Source organism: Gopherus evgoodei, chromosome 9 (genome assembly GCF_007399415.2).
Source record: "Gopherus evgoodei ecotype Sinaloan lineage chromosome 9, rGopEvg1_v1.p, whole genome shotgun sequence".
Lineage (NCBI taxonomy): Eukaryota > Metazoa > Chordata > Testudines > Testudinidae > Gopherus > Gopherus evgoodei.
The window spans coordinates 538063-555165 of record NC_044330.1 but is presented as its reverse complement, the minus strand read 5'-3'; the positions used below and the strand labels follow the sequence as shown (position 1 = coordinate 555165).

General features: G+C 39.7%; 1 protein-coding gene and 1 long non-coding RNA gene across 32 annotated transcripts in view; one reads left to right on the top strand and one right to left on the bottom strand.

Moving 5' to 3' along the window:
* Positions 1 to 17103, top strand: part of DLG1 (discs large MAGUK scaffold protein 1) — a 395120-nt gene that overhangs the window by 135646 nt on the left and 242371 nt on the right. For 6 of the 31 annotated variants that reach the window (XM_030574831.1, XM_030574830.1, XM_030574828.1 and 3 more), the window contains exon 1: positions 5537 to 5785. The exons of the other annotated variants lie outside the window; for them this stretch is intronic. In XM_030574831.1, coding sequence (XP_030430691.1) covers positions 5552 to 5785 — 234 coding nt within the window. In that variant the 5' untranslated portion in view covers positions 5537 to 5551. Of the gene's footprint in view, positions 1 to 5536; positions 5786 to 17103 lie in introns of those variants that run through there. 31 annotated transcript variants of the gene reach the window in all.
* LOC115657259 lies at positions 3437 to 17056 on the bottom strand. Its single transcript, XR_004001934.1, has 3 exons — positions 16952 to 17056; positions 7301 to 7307; positions 3437 to 3447 (listed from the first exon to the last, which is right to left on the bottom strand). It is a non-coding gene; the product is annotated as an uncharacterized LOC115657259 (long non-coding RNA).

The window sequence follows — 17103 nt, the reverse complement described above, 5'->3', positions numbered from 1 at the left end:
TGGTGTCTTCTCTGGAGTTTATCCAATTTGTCCACATCTTTCCTGCTTAATTATTTCCTCCATTATCTTTCCAGGTACTGAAGTTAAGTTGACTGGTCCTGTAATTCCCTGGCTAGTCCTTATTCCCCCTTTTATAGACAGGCACTTTATTTGCCCTTTTCCAGTCCTTTGGAATCTCACCCATCTTCCATGTCTTTTTGAAGATAATAGCTAATGCTTGAGATATCTGCTCAGTCAACTCCTTAAGTAGTTTAGGATGTATTTATTTCATCAGGCTCTTGAGACTTGAAAACATCTTACTTCTCTAAGTAATTTTTAACTTGATCTTCCTCTGTTTTAGCCTCTGGTCCTACCTCATTTTCACAGGCATTCATTATGTTACATGTTCAATTGCTTTTAAATGTTTTTATGAAAACTGAAACAGAAAAGTAATTTAGCACTTCTGCCCTTTCCACGTTTTCTGTTATTGTTCCTCCCTCTCCTCTCCCCTTGAGTAATGGACCTACTCTGTCCTTGGTCTTCCTCTTGCGTCTAATGCGGGGGTCGGCAACCTACGGCATGTGTGCCAAAGGTGGCACGTGAGCTGATTTTTGCTGGCATGCGGGGCGGAGTGAGCCGCTCAGCCCACCACCGCTCTGGGGTTCCCACTGCTGACTCCTTGCCAGTTAGGGTCCCGCCACTGGTCCCACTCAGCACCCACTGCTGGCCTGGGGTTCCTTCTACCAGGCTGGCAGCGGGTTGAGACCCCAGCTGGCAGCAGCTGCCACTCTGGGGTTCCTGCTGCTGGCCTGGAGGAAGGAAGGAACCCCAGGCTGGCAGCGGGCTGAGACCTCGGCTGGCAGGAGCTGGGGGCTGAAACCCCAGAGCGGGGTGGGCTGAGTGTCACTCTGGGGTTCCCGCTACTGGTCCCTTGCCAACCAGGGTCCCGCCGCCGGTCCCATTCAGCGCCCGCTGCTGGCCGGGGTGAAGGAACCCTAGGCTGGCAGCAGGCTGAGACCTCGGCTGGCAAGATCTAGTGGCCGAAACCTCAGAGCGTGGCAGGATGAGCCGTTCAGCCTGCCGCCGCTCTGGGGTTCCTGCTGCTGGCCCCTTGCCAGCTGGGGTCCCACTGCTGGTCCCACTCAGCGCTCGCTGCCGGCCTGGGTGAAGGAATCCCAGGCTGGCAGCGGGCTAAGACCTTGGCTGGCAGGAGCGGGTGGCTGAAACCTCAGAGCTGGGGAGGGCGGAAACGCTCAGCCAACTGCTGAAACCCCAGAGCTGGGTGGGCTAACCTGCTCAGCCTGCCACCGCTCTGGGGTTGTGGCTGCTGGCCCCTTGCCAGCCGGGATCCCCGCTGCAGCCCCACTCACTTTGCTTCCGGGTGGAGTTCCAGCGCAGGCCCCCTACCAGACAGAGTCCAGGCCTCTGGGCCTGCTCAGCCCTACCAGCCACCAGCTCCACTCACCTCAGCTGCTGATCTAGGGTTCCAGCAGGTTAACAACTGATCACTCAGAAGCGTGTGTGCAGCTTAAAGTATCCAAATACGTGCCACCAGACGTTGGAAAACTCAGCAAGGAAAAGCAAGGGCAAGGATCACACTAAACTATTAAGATCTGCATTTTAATTTAATTTTAAATAAAACTTCTGAAACATTTTGAAAAACTTGTTTACTTTACCTATAAAAGTAATTTGGTTATATGTATATATTATAGACTTATAGAGAGACCATCTAAAAAACATTAAAATGTATTACTGGCACGTGAAGCCTTAAATTAGAGTGTATATATTAAGACTCGGCACACCACTGCTGAAATGTTGCCAATCCCTGGTCTAATGTATTTGCAGGATGTTTTCTTGTTACTCTTTATATCCCTTTATATCCCTAGCTAGTTTAATCTCGTTTTGTGCTGTGGCCTTTCTAATTTTGTCCCGACATACTTGTATTATTTGTCTATATTTATCCTCTGTAATTTTACCTGGTTTCCACTTTTTGTAGGATTCTTTTTTGGGTTTCAGATAATTCAGATCTTCTGATTTAAGCAAGGATGTTCTCTTGCCATACTTCCTGTCTTTCCTATAAAGTGCTTAAGGTCAAGCAGAATGATCATAATGTTCTGTCCGGCATTAAAATCTTTTAAATCTAAGATAATTTAGGTCCATTTTACCGTAGATTACACAAAGCCTTGATGCTAATTTAAAAAAAGGAAATAAAACACTATAGTAAGTTTTTTGAATGTAAGCATGCAATTACAGTATATGGACTATTGTATAAATTAGGGAACCTACTCTGTTAGAACTCAGTTGCCTCTATATGATTTTATTGTTTTCCTTGTAGTTCTGAAGTGTTGCATCCACGGAATGAGATAGGGACACTGTAGCTAATTTAGAGTGGTAGCCCTGTTAGTCTGTGTCAGCAGAAACAATGAGGAATACTTGTGGCATCTTAAAGACTAAAAAAATTTATTTGGGCATAAGCCTTCGTAGGCTAAAATCCACTTCATGAGATGCATGGAGTGGAAAATATGGTAGAATACCAAGGGAGGAAAAATCACAGTTGTAATGCTAATGAGGCCAATGTAATCAAGGTGGCCCATTTCACATTTTTATCTCCCTTGGTATTCTACTGTTGAGAATAGCCCACTTCCACCTTAATGGAATTGTCTCATTAGCACTGACCCCACACTTGGTAAGGCAACTCCCATCTTTTCATGTACTGTGTATTTATATCTGCCTATTGTATTTTACACTCTATGCATCTGATGAAGTGGGTCTTAGTCCACGAAAGCTTATGCCCAAATACATTTGTTAGTCTCTAACAAAGGAGTCCACAAGTACTCCTCATTGTTTATGTAGCTAATTTAATGTCAGTGACTTCAGATGGATAATGACTACAGTCTTTGTAACCTTGTGAACAAGTCTTCAAACTTCAGATGCTGTGGTGGTTTTTTTAAAAGCTTGTCACAGAATCCTATTAAAATAATTTTTTTTCCAGCACTTGTTAAAAATTCTGCATTTATATAAAACTATTTATTATCTGATGTCTATTAAAGTTGATATGAACTAGGAATGCATAGTGTGTGAAGTCTGTAGCTTTCATAATTGATATTTAAATCAATTCTTTTAATTTTCAGTATTTAAAATTATGGGAAGCTAGACCTCGTTCCAAAATATTTTTTTCATGTTTCTAGGGCTGTTGACCTGCAACCTTATGATAAATTGTATCCATCATGTCAAGGTTACTATATTTAACTTGTTAAATTTGTTATTTTTATTAAAGTTGGTGGTTCTTCCTTCTCCTACCAGTATAATCAGATTAATTCATTCTTTAGTTTTTGCACTGGAAAAGTAATATTTGATCAAAATATTCTGCAGGAAAAAAGCTGAAAGTTTGGTCTTATACAGATACAATATCATCTTAAAAGAAACAGTGTTGTGAGAAGTATGGTCATTTAAATGTCATCCTGGTATCTTGTTTCTCAGTGCTACCTCTGCATTTTGGAACATGTGCTGGTTTATGAACATTCATGGTGTTGGAGGCGGGCAAGTTAGCTCTAATTTTTTAACCATTTAAATGAATAAGCCTTTTGTATTTTTATCAATATTATCTTTGGTGGAAATATTTCTAGTGTGGCTTTTCCTACCTTAGTTACTAGTTCTTTTTCCAGTTTGGCTTTTATTGCATGTGAAATCGTTTGAATGGGATATTATATTGAGTGGTAGCAATATTAATGCCGCAGGTGGTAATATAGTTATGAACAAGATGACCATTGGACTAGAAATAGATTGTAAGTTGAATGATTTGTTACCACATTTTTTTGAATAAACATATGGCCTATTTCTTGATAGTAATGTGATTGTAAACTTTGAGATCTTGATTTTACATTAGGATACATTATGCAAAAGTGCATATCTTAAAAAACAGTTGATAGTGGAATTTGATTTGTCAAAATATACATCAACATACTCTGTACATTGGAGGGGCAGCTGTACTCCAAAGTTAATATCAGTATAGTTGAGCTTCTTAATGTGTAGTAGCCTTGTAAGTAAGTATGTGTTGTGGTGATTCATCTACTGTTTGAAAAGAGGTTGTGGTTTCAGATCTTTTATTTTATTTTTTTAAATTTAATTTTCATACTGGACTGTATATCATTATAAATAACCTTTTATAGAAACGTACTGTAGACTTTTCTGCAGTCATCCCCAAATAAATAAATAAGACAGGCTTAAGTTAAGACCTTTCATATTTTAGTTCCATTCCCTTATTATCCATTTCAGTCTCGCTATTAGAGGAGGTGTACTGTGTCTTTTATGAATGGCTGGTTATAAAAATCTGAAGTGTAAATTCTTAAAGTTAATTTTTATTCCAAATGACCTTTTAGAGGTTTATTATGTGAGGCTTTTCTTTCTGTCCATGAAGATAAGTAGAGCAAGTAAAGCATAAATCCCAGTAGCAATAGTGCATCTGAGTCTCATTTTATTAAGAAGCAGCTAAGCCTTCAAATGAATTTCAGAGGAGAGTTTTTAAAAATATCTGTTTTGAAGAAAAGGTCTAGGAGAAGAAATACATTAAAATTAAAATAGATTTGAAATACATAAGTTAGTTAGATATTTATTCCATAAAATAATATGGAATTAGTACTCATTGAAACAAATTTGAAAATAACCATACATGATGTTGTTGATATGGATTAGAACCTTAGTGTATTATTAGTTGTAAGACGCAATGCAGTGTTAATTTTGCTAATTAATAGTTTCCTGCTTTTAATCTTGATTCCCAAAAGCACTGTAAATAGATTAAATATAAATATGTAGAGTGAAGTGATTGTGCTGCATTAAAGATGGATATCCTCCTCTCCTCATCCTCTTTATGTCCTTGTTTTTAAAGCAAAATATTTGCTTACCTAGAAAAGAAAATCAGTGGTAATGTAAGCATTTTCCTGGAATGTTGTCTTGGGTAAGTATGCCATAAGCTTATTTTAGTTGTTCAGTTAAAAACATTTTACTAATGTAGTTTGTGAAAAAGTGCAGTTACTTGCATGTTCTCTGTTTTTGTTCATTCATGTTTATAATTTAAGCAGTGACAAGATACAATTGGATTTTACTGCTCCGACTGATTGAAACTTGGTAATTTTGTGATCCAGGCTTTCCCCACCCAGTGCATTTTTTCAGGCAGCCACAGAGGGTCTTCATTGTCCAGTGCTTATAGAATCCAACTGTACCTGCTAATCGACTCACTTCCTGGATTTTGGTTTGTCTAGTTCTTGGCTAACAAAAGAACAACAGCTTTTGATCCTTGCAGACCTTGGAAGGGATAATAGTGCAAAAGAAAATCAAGTTTGATTGATTTTTGATTGCAACAATGAGTACATTCTCAGATGAGTAACAACTATAGAAGATATACATGCTAATAGATACAACATGGAGAAAAAAATGAGCCTCAGTTATAGAGATTGTTTCCATGATTTACAAATGATGCTGCTGTAATTCTAGCTGCAGTTTTTACTGATCATTCATCACTGAGCAGTCGGTAGGGAAGTAAGATTGCCTGGCAACCACCTGCAGAGCTGCAGAGATGAATTACATTTTCGGAAACAACACTCTCTTGTATTCTCGTGCCAATCGAGGCAGCAACACTGTCTCCAGCCATAGCTTTGTAGGCCCAAAGCAGAAGCAGTGGGCAAAAAAGGGCTCGATAGATGAGCTACGAGCTGAGCCAGAGCCTTCTCGTTGGCAGCAGATACTGGCATTTTTCACTGGGGGACACAGTTTTATTGACTGCATTTCGGTAGCTGCCAGTTCCACCCAGGTAATATATCACTTGTTGAAATAATTTTGTATGTGCATTCTGTGATTACTAATAATTCAGAAATAGCAGACTGTAATATGTACATGCTCTATGTAATCTTTAAGTAATGTTTGTGTATCTATTTTTCATTTCTAAATCTTCTAAGTAAAGCTTTACATAGTATGTTTTAGGATTAATGCATGAAAATGGACTTAAATTGATTTAACATTATATAAAAAATTATAGGGCATTTTTTTAAATAGTGTCACTTGAAACGGAAACCATTGAAATATAAAATTAAATGAGTGACATTGAAAAATCTAGCTAGTATGCTAGGGTTTAATTCAATATCCAGTTTAAAAAGAAAAAGTATTGTCAAATATTAACATAATTGCAAGATGACAATTCAAATGAGCAGGATGAATATTGTCAGTTAAACATATGCATTGCAGGGATTTAAACAGATTACAAATATTCATTATATAGCAGAACTACTGCGTTATACTTGTATGCTTAATCCTGCACAAGCAGTCTACAAATGAGATTAAAGTGTGTATAGAAGGACAGTTCTTTGATGTGTGGAATATACATTAGTATTATAATTATTAGGTTTTGCATATAAAAGCATGCGCTTTGTTACAAAGTAACATTTCTGTGTAACTGTTTTTAAAATGTTCCCAGTGCCAAGTTTATGTAAGAGAGTGATTCCACATTGAATCACAGCTAAAGAGAATGTAGGATGACAGGTTTGGGTTGTGTGGGCTTTTTTGGAGAGGTCAGAAGGAAAGGGATTTGAACGGAAAAGTTTATGAAACTTGTTTGCGTTTTTGGAAAAGGAGTATATTTAATGCAACGTTGAGCACCGTGGAAATATGGAGATTTCAAAAATTCTGTAGTAAAATTGAGTTTAGCTTCTTTTTGTTTATTGATGAGCTGGATTCGACTTTTACTTTAACTCATTCTTACTCTCTAAAAGACCAACTTCCTTAGCTTGTCATTTAACATGGGATACTATGAAAACATGTAGAAATATAAATATTGAGATATATTTACAAATGTATGCTCTTGGAATTGTTACCTCTATGGCAAATCCATAACCGTTTCAAAGGTGTAAACAATATCCTAGCTCTTGTTAGCTGCTATTTTTATTTTGACTTATTTAGAATAAACAATGTCTTTCATGAACAGATCAGATTTCACTTTCAATTTTATATCATTATAAATTAATGAGAGATAATAGAAGAAAAACTTTATAGAGTTCCCATTATAGGCTATTACAGAACAGTTACAGTACTTCTTTTAGTAGGCATAAAAGCATTCTAAGTCCTCTAAAATACTTAGAAAGAAAGTAAACAGTATTAATTAGTGCTGAAAATAAATGCAGTGATAAGTTATCCATCAAAAAATACTGCTCAGTCTGGTAATACTAGAAATATATTTTATATTTACTTAATTTTGTATCTCTCTATTTGGTGACAGGAAAGAACAAGAATAACTCAGATCAGCTTACTGTGACATTTCCACATGCTGGCAAACACTATAACTGGATTGCAGTACATATAGTTAACCTCCCCTCCACCCCTCACATGGACACTCCTTCCTTTCATCCTTTCATTTGTTTCCATGCTTGGATTTTGCTAAAAATTACAGAAATCTACAAAAACTTCCATGTTTTCTCTGTCAAACATTTGAAACTTGTCATGTAAATAGATCTCATTTTTGGAGTATGTCTGTGGCAGAGTTGAGGGGGAAAAATTGATAGTATAAAATTATAAATGGTTGGAAAGGCCTATTGACCATGTTCAGAAGTGAACTGTTGTAATTATAACACCCTAATGAAGTTCGGCATACCTCCCTTCTTTTTAAGACTATTACAATGGCACACTCCTTTTTTTCTAGTCTGACAAACAAATGGGTTGCTGTTGGAAGGTTTAATATGTGAGAGATTCACTTACTGTCATTTTCCACCTCTCATCCCCATCCCCAAAATCCACTGTTCAGACATCAGGGTGACAGATGTTTAAAAATTGCAGTTTTCCCATCTTAGAGTCTCTTTTCAGTTTTTGCTGTTTTGTGTAATAATCTGTGTAGTATACACTATTTTCAAGTTTGTCTCTTAATTTCCAAGATTACAGCCTCACCAATGTAGTTGTGCTTCTGTCCTGTTGTTCCAGCCTTACAGGGTTCAGAACCCCCAAAATAACCAGCAGTGTAGAAGCTGTAAATTCACTGCTCCTCATCCATGTGTATACCACATGCAGGATAGGCCGTGTACAAACTAATGGTGAAAACAGGTGCATATAGGAATTTAGGTTCTGTAGACATTTTGCCCCTGGCCCAGGAAGGTCTAGAGAGCCGTGCCTGGAACAGTGATAGGTGCAATAATTCATAGGTTGTGCTGTACTAGCAAGAGGGATTCTGTGTGTGGGTGTAGTGCATTATGCTGCACTCAAATCAGGATTCAGTGTGTGGCTGCACTGCCCTTTTGCAACTTTTAGCTGGTTCACTCACCCCAGTTCAAGATGCAATAGTGAAATTTTCTAATGAAAACAAGGCTCGTGTTCCTATACTGATGATAGCCATCTTCCTTATGCCCTTTTTTGATGGTGATTTAGTACTTCCATGCATTTGCTCAGGTGCTTAGATGTTGTTCATTTGTGATTCCACTTCCCCTAAGGTCAGAAGTTAGTTCCCTTCTCTCTAATGCACCATATATCGACATAAAAAATTGTCCCCAAATTGTCAAATACAATTTCTACCTTCTCAAAAGTCTTGTCTATGCTATAGAAAGTATCTGTTGTTGACCGTGGGTCAAGCTGTACTGGGGCTCACTCACTCATGCCCATCACTGACTGCAGCTTATCTTCAGCTGGACACCTGTTCCTTACTGATTCAGAAATCAGTTTTTCTGGCCTCATTTGCCACTAAACCATGTTCAGCACCAGTCTGGCTGCAGCCACTGTGCACACTAAGTAATTTTCACAGTGTGGAAAAAGTGCAATGAATGATCTGTAAAGGCTTTTAGTCCATTTGCTAAATTTTCATCAGGGTGATGTATAGACTGGAAAAGGGCGAATATAGTGCAATCTATAAAAAGGTCAATAAGGACAATTCAGGGAATTTCAGACCAGTCCTCTTAACTTCTGTACCCGGAAAGATAATGGAGCAAATAATTAAGCAATCAATTTTCAAACATCTAGAAGAAAATAAGGTGATAAATAATAGTCAGCATGGATTTGTCAAGAACAAATCGTGTCAAACCAACCTGATAGCTTTCTTTGACAGGGTAACAAGCCTCATGGATGGGGGAAGCAGTAGAGGTGGTAGATCTTGACTTTAGTATCTCACATGACCTTCTCATAAACAAACTAGGGAAATGCAACCTAAATGGAGCTACTATAGGGTGGGTGCAAAACTGGTTGGAAAACCATTCCCAGAGGGTAGTTATCAGTAATTCATAGTCCTGCTGGAAGGGCCTAATGATGGGGTCCCACAGGGATCAGTTCTGGGTCCAGTTCTGTTAAATATCTTCATCAGTGATTTAGATAATGGCATAGAGAGTACAGTGATCTGGATAAACTGGAGAAATAGTCTGAAGTAAATAGGATGAAATTCAATAAGGACAGATGCAAAGTACTCCATTTAGGAAGGAACAGTCATTTGCACACATACAAAATGGGGAAAATGACTGCCTAGAAAGGAGTACTAAGGAAAGGGATCTGGTGGTCATAGTGGACCACAAGCTAAATATGAGTCAACAGTGCAACGCTGTTGCAAGAAAAGCGACCATCATTCTGGGGTGTATTAGCAGGAATGTTGTAAGCAAGACACGAGAAGTAATTCTTCTGCTCTACTCTGCCCTGATTAGGCCTCAGCTGGAGTATTGTGTCTGGTTCTGAGCACCACATTTCAGGAAGGATGTGGACAAATTGGAGAAAGTCCGGAGAAGAGTGACAACAATGATTAAAGATATAGAAAACATGATCTTTGGGGAAAGACTGAAAAAATTGGGTTTGTTTAGTCTGGAAAGAAGAAAACTGAGCGGGTGCATAACCATTTTCAAGTACGTAAAGGATTATTAGAAGGAGGAGGGCGAAAAATTGTTTTTCTCTCTGGATAGGAGAAGAAGCAATGAGCTTAAATTGCAGCAAGGGAGGTTTAGGTTGGACATTAGAAAAACTTCCTAACTGTCAAAGTGGTTAAGCACTGGAATAAATTGCCTAGGGAGGTTGTGGAATCTCCATCACTGGAGATTTTTAAGGGTAGAGTAGACAAACACCTGTCAGGAATGGTCTAGATAATACTTAGTCCTGCCATGAGTGCAGGGGACTAGACTAGATGACCTCTCAAGGTCTCTTCCAGTCCTACAATTCTGTATTACCTCATCTTTTAGGACAAACATTGATTCAGTAAGTGTTTTCATTTAAATATTTGGTTAGGTTTTGTGTTTCTATTAAGTATTTAGTTCTCCAGATACAGTTCTTTTTCCTGCTTTTAATCTTTATGGAGCCATGTAAGTGTATTTCAAAGATTTCACCCATTTCAAAAGTACCGTTTCACCTTGTGTAAAAAAATGAATCCTTGAAGTGAAATACACAAATCCTGTGTGTATAAACTACTTAGGTAGCCCAGAAGATTAAATTAAAACACTTCAGAGCTTTTCATAGGGTTTCCTGCCACATTTTGGGTGTCAGCACATGCATCCTCGTTGGAACTTTTCCTTTTCGGAAGTTAATGAAAGTTTCAGCTTATGGGGGCTCTTTCTTTGCTAACTGAATATAGTTTGAAAAATACAAGTTCACGGCAAATCCAATACAGTGGAACTGTATACATTTCTGATACTGTTCATTATCAGAGAGCAAAACACAGGTTTTTATAGGCGCTATTTAAATGTTAGCATTATTAGAACAGACAACTATTTTTTAAAATAGTTGAGAATTGCAAAAGTTAAAATTCCTAAAGCAATGTGTTCCATCTTGTCTATTCTTAAGGCATTCTTAAGAATATAGATTTAGATATACATATTACAGAACTTGGAGAATTCAGAGAAAGACAAGAAGATATTTAAGGGAATGAAAAACTCTCATGTAGAGAGAATAAAAAGATTGGGATTGTTTACATTAGAAAGGTGACAAATAGGAAGGGACATGATAAAAGTATATAAAATAATGAATAGCATTGAGAATATAGACTTGAGAACTTCTGTTCTACCTATCTTATGACATAAGAACAAGGGGGCATTCAATGCAATTAAAAGGTTGGAAGTTCACAACCAATAAAAAGAGGTACTTTTATACAACATGCGTTATTAGATTGTGGAACTTGCTACAGGAGGTCAAGGCCCCTTGAAAAACGGATTGGACATGTATATGGATAGCCAGCATACCCAGAGTTGTTAAAGTTAATTAAAACAAAAATTTTGGAAGGCATATTAAAACCTCATGCTTCAAGGTGAAAGTAAATCTCTAAGGGTACGTCTGCACTATGGGATTATTCCGATTTTACATAAACCAGTTTTGTAAAACAGATTGTATAAAGTCGAGTGTACACGGCCACACTAAGCACATTAATTCGGTGGTGTGCGTCCATTGTCCGAGGCTAGCGTCAATTTCTGGAGTGTTGCGCTGTGGGTAGGTATTCCGTAGCTATACCATAGTTCCCGTGGTCTTCTCTGCCCCTTGGAATAGTGGGTTGAGATCCCAGTGGCTGATGGGGCAAAAATCATTGTTGCGGATGGTTCTGGGTAAATGTCGTCAGTCATTCCTTCCTCCGGGAAAGCAACGGCAGACAATCTTTTCGCGCCCTTTTCCCCTGGATTGCCCTGGCAGATGCCATAGCATGGGAACCATGGAGCTTGTTTTGCCTTTTGTCACTGTCACCGTATGTGTACTGGATGCCGCTGACAGAGGCAATACTGCAGCACTATACAGCAGCATTCTTTTACCTTTGCATGATGGCAGAAACGGTTATCAGTCGTTCTGTACCGTCTGCTGCCATTGTAAATTGGCAATGAGATAACGGTTATCTGTCATTCTGTACTGTCTGTTGCTGTTATGGATGCCCCCGGCTGAGGTCAGCCGGGAGCGCAAAGACAAAAATGAGAATGACTCCCCGGGTCATTCCCTCCCTTATGTTATATCTAAAAATAGAGTCAGTCCTGCCTAGAATATGGGCAAGTGTACTAGAGAGCCAGAGAGCACAGTTGCTCCGTGTCAGATCCCGCAGAAGTGATGAACTACATGCCATTCTACGGGGTGCCCCTGCAACAACCGCACCCGTTGCTTCCCTGCTCCCCCAACCCTCCTGGGCTACCATTGCAGTGTACCCCCGTATGTGTGATGAAGTAATAAAGAATGCAGGAATAAGAAACAGTGACTTGTTAGTGAGATAAAAGGAGGAGGAGGCAGCCTCCAACTGCTGTTAGTCCAGGCAGGACATTAAGCGGTGCAGGGGAGAGGAGCCCAGCATCCCGCTGCTCTGATAGTCCAGGCAGTACAGAATCTTTTCTTTGCACATGAAAGGGAGGGGGCTGATGGAGCTCAGCCCCCAGTTGCTATGATGAAGACGGTTACCAGCTGTTCTGTACCATCTACTGGGAATGACTGGGAATCATTCCTATTTTTACCCAGGCTCCCCCGGCCAGCCTCACCTGAGGCCAGCCAGGAGCACTCACGGGCTGATGATGACAACAGATAGCAGTCATATTGTACCGTCTGCCACCGGGGAGGGGAGAGGAGGGGAGTGGATACTGCTCTTCACTGCTGCAGCGTCATGTCTACCAGCAGCATTCAGTAGACAAAGGGTGACACTGAAAAAAGTCAAGAAACGATTTCTTTCCCTTTTCTTTGGGGGGGGGGAGTGGAGGAGCGGGTAAATTGACGAGCTATACCCTGAACCACCCCGGACAATGTGTTTGACCCTATAGGCATTGGGAGCTCAGCCAAGAATGCAAATGCTTTTCGGAGACTGCTGGGGACTGTGGGATAGTTGGAGTCCTCCATTCCCCCTCCCTCCCTCCATGAGCGTCCATTTGATTCTTGGCTTTCCGTTACACTTGTCACGCAGCACTGTGCTGTGAACTCTGTATCATAGCCTGGAGATTTTTTTCAAATGCTTTGGCATTTCGTCTTCTGTAACGGAGCTCTGATAGAACAGATTTGTCTCCCCATACAGCGATCAGATCCAGTATCTCCCATATGGTCCACGCTGGAGCTCTATTTGGATTTGGTACTGCATCTCCACCCTTGCTGATCAGAGGTCCACGCTGGGCAAACAGGAAAAGAAATTCAAAAGTTTGCGGGGCTTTTCCTGTCTACCTGGCCCTGCATCCGAGTTCGGATTGCTATCCAGAGCAGTCACAATGGTGGACTGTGGGGTACCGCCCGGAGGCCAATACCGTCGATTTTGCGGCCACACCAACCCTAATCCGATATGGTAATACTGATTTTAGCGCAACTCCTCTCGTTGGGGAGGAGTACAGAAACCGATTTAAAGAGCCCTTTATATCGATATAAAGGGCCTCGTTGTGTGGACGGGTACAGCATTAAATCGGTTTAATGCTTTTAAAATCGGTTTAAACGCGTCTTGTAGACCAGGCCTAACATTAGGGACCAGGATGAGACCTAATCTGGAAAGTAGATTATAGCAAACATCTCCCTATTGGACACTGTCGGAGACAAGACATTGGACTTGGTGGATCTTGGATCTGATCCAGTATGGCAGGTCCTGTGTTCTTATACATTTATTAACCTTAACAGATACATTAAAGCTGGAAATTTTGTCAGTTTCCATTACTTTAAAAATGAGTTAAAAGGAGTTTAAGGTACTACACCTGCCAACTTTGTGATTTTAAGTTTTTTAATTATTTATTAGTTTTTAAAATATTTACGTTTTTCTCTGTTGGCATATGAAATATCTAAATAGATTTGTCTAGCTGACCACACAGGAGAAACAGTGAAAATAACAATATAAAAATGCTGTAAAATGGATAGAACAAACTGGAAAAACATTTTCTCAAATCTCAGTTCTGGTAGTTGTAGGTGTTACTTGTAACAATAGTAGATACAATATTTCCAGACAGATACAATAGTTAAGCTGTCCCTTTACAGCTACATGCACATGAAGAAAAACAGGCATAGGAGGGACTATTTCTATGCTATGTTCAGGTGTAATATAAGCATAGGAATGTGCCTGAGTTGATTGTGTGCTTTGGCAGTGCCTAAAGGCTCCTAGCTGAGATCAGGGCCCCTTTGTGCTAGGCTTTGTGTAAATGCAAGATAACACAGTCCTACTCGCTGCTCTGAAGACCTTTCAATCTAGATGTACCAATTGGGTTTCAGCAGACAGCAATAGGGAGAAGGGGAAGTAGTTGGACAAAGGTAGCACTGATTATCGAATCGCTAGTGTATTTGTCAGGTTTTTCTAATAAAGACTGCTGCCTATTTCTAAATTAAAATTGTAAATATATATATTCTAAAACCTGTTTTTGTAATGAATAGATAAAAAGGAAATAACATTAATATTTGCCTAATGAGCCTTTTCCCCCCTTACCAAGCCGTCTCTGAAGTTCAAAATCAATTAGGTCTTTAATGTAGGTTGTTCCCAGTTGTGAGAATCTTAATTTTTTGGTGTGGAGTGTTGCAGTAATGTAAGCTTCAGCATTTAAATGGCGTTAATTTTCTGGCAGTGTGATATTATTTCCCACAAACTTGCACTGTAAAAATGGGGGTAAAATTTACTGCATGGTGGAAAGGAGTGCATTAGGTGAAGTCTGAGCACAGCACGGGGAGCTAAGAATTCTTGAGTTATTTAAAATTTTGGGCTCTGACTCTGAAACATTGGATTCATCATTTGCCCAATCTTTTTCTGTTCCCAATACTTCATGTGAGTGGTGTTAGGTTTGCTTCATGTTTATAAAATGCTTTCAAGTGCTATTTAAGTGCTAAGTATTATAAAAAAAAAATTGACACCCATTTAATGTTTGCAGTTTATGTAGGTTGCCCTCTTAGCAATATGTTTTGGGATTGCTGGTTCACCAGTCTGAATCGTAATGTTAATTGTCTCTACTTCTGGAAAAATTTTGACCAATTTTCCACTCTGTTCTTCCAAAAAGCTTTTAATTCAATATATTTTAATGGGGTTAAATCTGTTTCAATTTTTTCAAATATTTGCATATAGTTCTGATGTTGGCATGCATGTTGTATCAGTATGATCAGTCACTTGCGACACAGGAGAGGTGGATGGAATCGCTGATCAGACTTCACCAAAATCCAAAGGATTCTGTCTCTCACTTTCTCGGTCCTGTTTTCTCACAAGTTTTGCTGTGCCTTGCTCAAGAGTTGCAAAATTACCCCACATACCTGCTCCATCATAGCTGAAGTAAATTACTTTCTCCAAAATGAGTCAGAATGAGGATAAATCAAGGAAAAAAGGGGCTGAAAATGTTTCACATGCGGATTACTACTTCTGTGGGGGCTGTTTGTCTCCAAGATCCTGAACCGTCAAGTAAGGTGGGCTCAGACTCACCTGTTAATTCAATATCTTCAACCTCAAGAAATAACTCGGGTGAATTGACAGTATCTTGCAATGTGAAGCCCAATGCCTGGAAATCCCTGAAAGAGGTAGGAATTTCTGTGTCTTCTATTTCTAATTTCTCTATAGAGTATACTGCAACAGTTGTCCTTATCATATATAGCTTGGCTAATTGCTAAGACTTCATGAAAGCTAGGTTCAGGCTGGGCCTGTGTTCTAGTAATCCTTATCTAATTAAGCAGATCTAATATATCTCCCATGACTATAGCCACTGCTGTTTTGCATGTCAAAGCCATCCTGTATATTTCAGTTAATAGGAACAGTGATGACTGTCAAGCAGAATTCTAGAAGACAGTAACCACTGAGTTTAAGGTTAATTCCCTCTTCCTCTATCTTCCATTACACTAACAAGAATTTCCTCAAAGGTGACTACGAATGTGCGGGATAAAAATTCCAAGCTCAAAGACAAATTAAAGCAACTGAACTCTGCTAGACGTTTGTTATTAGAAAATGTGCCCTTCTGATTTTACCTTTCTCAGAATTTTTTTTACAGCACAGCTCAGAACTCGCATCATCTCTCCATCCATATCCTGAAGCAAAGAGAACTTTTAGTTTGTACTTCTGAGTCAATATCATTCTGTTAATTTTGAGTTTACAAGCCCTTCCAGAATTTAAAAGGTGTTACCAGGAAGGAGTGTGTTGTGCTAGCATGTCAAGAGAAGCTGAAATCTTCCAATTCCTCTCAACTTTAAAGTCTGTCTTTAACTATTATCCCTTTTCCTACTACAGTAGAACTTCAGAGTTATGAATACCAGAATTACGAACTGACTAGTTAACCACACTCCTCATTTGGAACTAGAAGTATGCCATCAGGCAGCTGCAGAAATGGGAGTGGAAAAAAAAAAAAAGGCAAATACAGACCAGTACTGTGTTAAAAATAAACTACTTAAAAAATACTTTAAAAACTTTGTGACTTTGTCCTCACTCACAACTATTTGATATTTGGAGACAATTTATGCCTTGAAGTCAGCAGGACTGCTATGGTTACCTGCATGGCCCCAGAGTATGCCAACATTTTTATGGCTGACTTAGAACAGCGCTTCCTCAGCTCTCGTTTCCTAATGCCCCTTCTCCACTTGCGCTACATTGATGACATCATCATCATCTGGACCCATGGGAAGGGAGGCCCTTGAGGAATTCCACCAAGATTTCAACAATTTCCACCCCACAATCAACCTCAGCCTGGACCAGTCACACAAGAGGTCCACTTCCTAGACACTACAGTGCTAATAAGTGATGGTCACATAAACACGATCCTATACCAGAAACCCACTGACTGCTATACTTACCTACATGCCTCCAGCTTTCATGCAGACCACATCACATGATCCATTGTCTACAGCCAAGATCTAAGATACAACTGCATTTGCTCCGATCCCTCAGTCAGAGACAAACACCTATAAGATCTCTGTCAAGCGTTCTAAAAACTACAATACCCAACTGATAAAGTGAAGAAACAGAGGACAGAGACAGAAGGGTACCCAGAAGTCACCTACTACAAGACATGCCCAACAAAGAAAGTAATAGAACGCCACTAGCTGTCACCTACAGCCCCCAATTAAAACCTCTCCAGCACCTGCCTCATCAAGGATCTACAACAGTGGTCCCCAACCTTTTCAGCAGGCAGGCACCAGCTGAAGGACCACTGTGGCGGTGGAGCACCTGCCGAAATGCTGCCAAATTTCGGTGGCGGTGCCACTCGATCACACCGCTTGTTGACAGCAAGCGGCGTCATCGAGAGCATCCCC